Source organism: Macrotis lagotis, chromosome 8 (assembly GCF_037893015.1).
Source record: "Macrotis lagotis isolate mMagLag1 chromosome 8, bilby.v1.9.chrom.fasta, whole genome shotgun sequence".
Classification (NCBI taxonomy): Eukaryota; Metazoa; Chordata; class Mammalia; order Peramelemorphia; family Peramelidae; genus Macrotis; species Macrotis lagotis.
In genome coordinates, this window is record NC_133665.1 from 43,973,255 (window position 1) to 43,980,246 (window position 6,992).

The window sequence follows — 6,992 nt, forward strand, 5'->3', positions numbered from 1 at the left end:
AAACTGAGGTAAAAAGGGTTAAGTGACTTTGTCTTGCCCAGAGTCACATAGCTAGCAAGTGTCTGAGATAAGATTTGAACTCAGAAAGATGTATCATCTTAACTCCATACCCAGAACTCTATCTTTTGTTTTGCATAGCTTCCCCTTTAACTTGCAGGCATATGATAATTTTTACATATGAACTCTGGTCCCAGTAGAACTGCTGAGACACCATGGATCAGCAGAAAGAACACTAGTAATCAGTTAAGAAAACCTAGAAATGAATCCCTGCTCTATCACTCTGCACCTCAGATTTTCCACCTTTAAAATAAAGCCTTAAAATCTCCAAGTCTGTTAATTATTCCAAATTATAAGCAGCTATTGTCAGAGTGGTACTGGGGGCAGATCGATTAGGCTGGTTCTTTTTCAGTGTGGGCACATACCTTACAAACTGGTAAATGTTAAAAATCAGAATTTATTTGATGTTTTGTTGATTGTCTATTGTTAAGAAAATGATGGAGAAAGTGTTAATAAGGCAGGCTAATTTTTTTTTTTTTTTTTTTTTTTTAGTTTTTGCAAGGCAAATGGGGTTAAGCTTGCCCTTGGCTTGCCCAAGGCCACACAGCTAGGTCATTATTAAGTGTCTGAGACCGGATTTGAACCCAGGTACTCCTGAAATCCAAGGCCAGTGCTTTATCCACTGTGCCACCTAGCTGCCCCAAGGGAGGCTAATCTTAAAAGTGAATTCTGGGCGTCCGGAGCCCGTGTCTTGGAGGACACAGTGAAGCCCACCCCCTCGCCGGGACAACCGCGGGGCCCGGCTCTGGAGCAGTGGGGCTGAGCTGCGGCTTCGCAGGCAGCGGCCCCGGAGGCGGCTGCATCCTTGGCGGCCACGGCTGTGTTCGGGTCCTGACCTCTGCCTTAGGGTCCCAAAAGAAGAAGCTGGACATGGCAGACGAGGCGCTCTTCTTGAGTAGAAACACAGTGAGATCGTCACGGGCGTCTACAAGTCCGCGGATCAGGGGGAGGTGGAAAATGGAAGATGCATAACTAAGTTGGAGAACTTGGGTTTTAGAGTAGGACAAGGATTGAGAGAAAGGTTTACAAAGGACACTGCAAGATTCAAGGTTGAATCAGATGTCATGAAGTTCATTTGCACAGAGTTTTTGGACCACTGTTTTCAAGAAACAAATTGATAATCTAAGGACAAATCATCAGGGCATCTATGTACTTCAAGAGAACACATTTTGACTCCTGACTCAGTTGTCTGCAGGAAAACAGTATTTAGATCATGCACCTAAGTATTTAGCATTTACATGTGGTTTAATCTGAGATGGTTTATCAATTGGGGGATAAAAAGTATCGTAACAGCTGAAGTGTCAGCAATGCCAGCAAGTAAATTGCAAGTGCTGATACAGAAGATGCAGCATGTACTCAAATCCTTCTACAATGTAAAGAGATTAAATTATTCATGTATAAAGATTTTTGAGTAGTAACTTTTGACTTACTGGCATTGTTATAATTGATTGCACTGATTTGTATAAGCTGCATGTCAATTTAATTTATTAGATGGTGTAACATGTACTCTATATCATCTGATGGAACAAGAGAGTATCAGAGAAAATTTTACTGACACTTAAACTGTAGCTTTATATTACAATTTATTTTATTTCATTTAAATTTTCACTAAATAAGCACAGCAACCAAGTAACAACATTTTTTTGTGCTTCTGATCTATTAATTCATGATAATATTTATTTGGCATTAAAAAGGAGAGCAAAATTAAAGTCTTAGCAGACCTGAAGGAAAACAAAAGGATAAATTAGATTTTAAAAGTTGGAAGTGTATGTAAAAATGAACAATTTTCATATTTGTTTGAAGAGGTCTTCTATTTTAAATATGGTCATGGCACTACAAAAACTAAGACTGAAAGAGGGTTTCTGGGATCAGCAAGGGTAGAAAAAAAGGAGATAAATCTTTGAAAGAAAGAAATCAGATGAAGGAAATTCAGTTGATGGGATGGATCCTAGATTAGATAGTTAAAGCACTATATCTCTTAAAAATACACAAGACCAATCAGGTTGACTCTTCACATGCAAAGGTTACTTGTCCAAGTCAGTTTCACTACATTCAATTAATAATTGAGACTGTCCAATCTTCACCCATACTAGGCAACAGGAATATTCATTTCCAGCGATTTTAAACTTGTCACATGTGCTAAAATTTCTTTTATATTAAGTATATCCCTCATGGGTTTACCAGTGGTATACAATAAATATTGTTTGATTTCTTTAAAAAAAATTAAATTCTGAGTACATTTCTTTATTTTTAGTTTTTGCAAGGCAATGGGGTTAAGTGATTTGCCCAAGATCACACAGTCAGTCAATTATTAAGTATCTGAGGCTGAATTTGAACTCAGGTCCTCCTGCCTCCAAGGTCGGTGCTCTATTCACCGCAAAACCTAGCCACTCCTAGCACCTTCCATCTTACATGTGTAACAAGGGAGGAGGCACAATATGCAGGTAGACTAATTGTTCTCAATTGTCTTAATTTGTAAAATGGAGATAATAAAATCTAGTGTTTGATTTTAGTTATATGCCATTTTCTTATTTGTAAAATGGGCATAATAATGTAACCTTTAATTTAACTCTATTCTCAATTTCTTTATAAAAAGATAATTTAACTTGGAATCTAGAAAATGTAAGGTATGAAATGGAGATACTTATATCTAACTTGTCTACTTTTATGAAACAGTAATAAAGCTCAAATCAGAAAATGTACATTTTCAAAGTGGTTGGACAGTATGGAATTAATGAGCTCCAAATTTAAAAGGCAATTTAGGGAATAAAAATACTTATTAACAGGGAGAGGGAAAATTTTGATCATCTGAACAAACATAATTCTTCTGAAACAGAAGACAGACTTCATTCTGATTTTAGTAGTCTTCTAGTTTTGTTTTTTTTAAATTTAATTTGATGAATTTCTGACTTTGGAAGTTGTGATTGCAAATAAAATATTACACATGTAATTTATATGGACATTTTGACTCAAGGAGAAAATCTTATTAGTTTTCCTCTAAAATTCTACTGCAATGACTCATTGTAATAAGGAAGTGATTATGACCTTTAAAGTTAATAATTGAAGAACAGAAGCTGTGGCAGATTCTACAATTTGGAAATGCTTCAAATATATGTACCATAGCTGACTGAACCTATAAAGAGAGGACCTGCTTAGCTATAATTAGAGAGGTTTGTTACCTAAGCACTGAACAACAGATGGATATAAACTCTGACAGAAAGATAACATCTTGAAATCAGTGGTTGTTTGATTTTTGCATTCTCTTGTTTCATCTTATTAAGATGAAATCTTCATCTATAGGGACATCAGTGAGGAGATCTCTTTAACAAGGCAGTTCATCAATCCCACTGCAATTTATAATCTTAAAAAGATATCCGGGAACAGAGAGAATCTAGTGAGTTATCCAGGATGGCCCAATCAGTGTATGTCAGAGACAAAGACTTGAATCTTGACTCTGAGACTAATTCTCTTTCCATTATATGCTTGTTGAATTCATTGTCTTGAACATGATAAAGAATTTTTGCCAGGGCAGCTAGGTGGTACAGTGGATAGAGCTCCATCCCTGGAGTCAGGAGGACCTGAGTTTAAATTTGACCTCAGACACTTAATAATTGCCTGTGTGACCTTGGGCAAATCATTTAACCCCACTGCCTTAAATAAATTTTTTTTTTCAAAAAGAATTTTTCCCTAACAACTCATAAAACCATATATATGAATATGGAAGTAACTTAACCTGAGTAATCAACAATGATAAAATCACAGATCTTTTGAAGTATTAAGGTAAGAAGAAAGAAAACTTTAAATGGGAAAAAAGATTTTTTTAAACATTAAGAATAGAGTACTGTCATAAGACTTTTGAGTAGAAATATATAAAAGAAGTAATTAACCCCATTCATTTTACAGATGAAAAAATTAGAACCATAATGAGTGAAGTACTATACTAAAAGTAATATAACTAGTATATATTGCACACCCAGAATGACCTATAATCCTTAATCTTCTGACTGCATCCAGTGATTTCTCAGGATAACATTTTAAAGAGAAAAATTCTTTTGGACAGTTCCTTTTTGTACAATTCTTGCAATCAGTTTGCTCAAATATATATCATCTTTTTCAGGGATTATATAATTGTAACTGAAGATATGACTAAATATGTACATATCTACTTTATTAAGCTGATGACATTTTGACCCCATTTAACTGGACATAATCTCATCAAAGAATATCTGAAGCAAGTTCAATGAAAAGCTTGTTTCTCTTGAAACTTAAGCAAGTTCCTTTAAGTACCTAAGAAAGGACAATTTAATTAATAAATCTGCCAAGAAAGGTACAATATACTCATTTTCTGATCTACATAAGCCAAGGTATAGTCAGGAAGTACAGACTTTTTTTTATGCACTCATCAACAAGTATGATTTTAATTATGTTGGGCATGTGAGAAGTTCATATCTCTCCTCACCTCCTGAATTTAATTGAGAGACACGAATATTTATGAGGTAAAAAAATGATTTTAAATTCTAGGCAAATTGCCAGTCATCCTGACTTTTATCTTGTCTCAGAACTTTGATAATTCTGGAAGAAAGAGTGAGGCTGATGATTGTGCAACATTGCCTCAGGTAAATCCAATTCATGGCTAAGTCAAAATATCACCCCATTATGTCATTGGATGTCATTGGTTTATTTCAAAAACAAAGGATTGACAACAACAACAAAGACCAACAACAATAACTACTACTACTACTACTACTACTACTACTACTATTACTACTACTACTACTACACTACTACTACTACTACTACTACTACTACTACACTACTACTACTACTACTACTACTACTACTACTGCTACTACTACTACTACTACTACTACTACCATCCCTGTACTTCTTCAGAGGTTCCCAACATCTATCTTAAACTTAACTCCTCAACTGCCTTTTCAGATGTTGTATTAGATGTAATGTGATATTTTCCTCTTCCCTTTGCCCTCTCACAAATGCCCTCTCCTGTATCTTGTTTTTCTAGTGCTCTGCTTTCTGATTAAGTAATTCATGGTATTGTGCTGATAGCCATTATTGTTGTGTTTTATCTTTGTCCCAGATAACAGTTTTGTGATTAATTGGAGCTCCATGTAAATAAAAAAAATTGCATTGTGAAAAAAATTCTAGGCAATATCAGCTGGCCTAAGTATAGCTGCCTCCTTGGAATTCCTTTGTGTCTTTTGTTGTGCTGTTGGTAATATCTCTGTTGCATAAAGGAGTAGTCTTGCTTATTTTAAGTTTATAACACACAGTTATTGTAGCAGTACCCCTTCATAAAGATTCAACCCAGTTATATTGTTTTTCTTATTGAAGGCTAGAGGGCTATAAAATATGCTTTAGTAAATCAGATCACTGTGAGGTGGCTGACAAAGAGTCATGCCACAGAGGTTTCACTGAGAAGAGGAATTTTGACTGAGCAAATTTCTCACTGCAGCTTTCACATCCTTGTTCCGAAGGCTATAGATGATGGGGTTCAGCATAGGTGTGACAACACCATAAAACAAGGAAATGAGTTTGTCTGTTGCTTGCAACTTGTCTTCTCCAAGAGGAGCCTGAGATTTGGGTTTTGCATACATGAAGAAGATGGTCCCATAAAATATGACCACCACTGTCAGGTGGGCTGAGCATGTGGAGAAGGCTTTTTGCCTTCCCTTGGCTGAGTTCATCGTCAGAATGGTGTAGAGGATAAACATATAGGAGAAAAAAATCACCAGCAATGGTAGAACCAGAAAGACCATGTTGGAGATCACCATAGTAATGACATTGAGGGATATATCAGCACAGGCTAATTTTAAGACTGCTAGAATCTCACATGAGAAATGATTAATGACATTATTTCCACAGAAAGGTAACTGCATTGCAAGAGCTGTTTGTACTATTGAATTGATCCCCCCTGATACCCAGGACACTGAAGCCATCAGTACATACACAATTTTGTTCATGATGATGGGGTATCTCAGAGGGTTGCAGATAGCCACATAACGGTCAAATGCCATCATACCCAGGAGTAAACATTCAGTACTTCCCATGGCAAAGCCAAGGAACATCTGTACTGCACATCCTACAAAGGAGATATTTTTTTTCTTAGATATGAAGCTAATCAGAGTTGAAGGTATAGAAGTGGTTGTATAACAGATGTCCAAGAAGGAGAGGTTACTGAGGAAGAAGTACATAGGTGTGTGAAGGTGAGAATCAAATATACTTGCTATAATGAGGACACCATTTCCAAACAGGATTATTATATACATCACTAGAATTAGAACAAAGAAAATTATTTCAAGCCTTGGGTAGCCAGAAAGTCCCAGAAGAAGAAATTCAATTACAAAAGTTTTATTTATTCTTTCCATTTTTATCCCCTTGCAGGACTTCATAGGAAGAAATATTGAAAAATGCTCTTATTCCTGACTCACATAAGACCTCCAACAATCATGTGACTAGGTTGTCACTATGGAGTTTGATTTGAAATTATTTTCATTTCTGACCACTATGAAAAGTTTCTTTTCTTAGCAGGAAGCAGGATCAAAATGACCAAAGAATTCTATTTACCTTCATCAATCTACATGATCCCAAGAAGTCTAGAAGTGTTTGTCTCTATTGTTGAATTAAATTTTCAGGAGATGATTCATGCCAGCCATGACTTTCAAACAGAAATATCTGATTCTGTTGTACCTGGTAGATCTCACTAGGACATGAAAGGTAAAGTAATAGATCAAGAGATTGATTTTGTAGGTTTTTTTTTAGTTTTTTTTGTTTTTTTTTTTTGCAAGGCAATGGGGTTAACTGGCTTGCTCAAGGCCACACAGCGAGGGAATTATTAAGTGTCTGAGTTCGGATTTGAACTCAGGTACTCCTGACTCCATTGTGCCACCTAGCTGCCCCTTTCAGTGGTTTTCTAA

General features: G+C 35.9%; 1 protein-coding gene and 1 pseudogene across 1 annotated transcript; one reads left to right on the top strand and one right to left on the bottom strand.

The window, feature by feature from the left end:
- The first annotated feature begins 927 nt into the window (after positions 1-927).
- Positions 928-1,472, top strand: LOC141496435 (trafficking protein particle complex subunit 6B pseudogene; annotated as a pseudogene).
- A 4,014-nt stretch (positions 1,473-5,486) lies between these two features.
- Positions 5,487-6,467, bottom strand: LOC141494761 (olfactory receptor 13C3-like). The gene has a single exon (XM_074195956.1). The coding sequence runs from the start codon at positions 6,465-6,467 to the stop codon at positions 5,487-5,489; it is 981 nt and encodes a 326-aa protein (XP_074052057.1).
- Positions 6,468-6,992: the final 525 nt, after the last annotated feature.

Excerpts from the sequence above, each read along its gene's own strand:
- LOC141494761 (XM_074195956.1), bottom strand. The coding sequence starts at position 6,467 with ATGAAGTCCTGCAAGGGGATAAAAATGGAAAGAATAAATAAAACTTTT.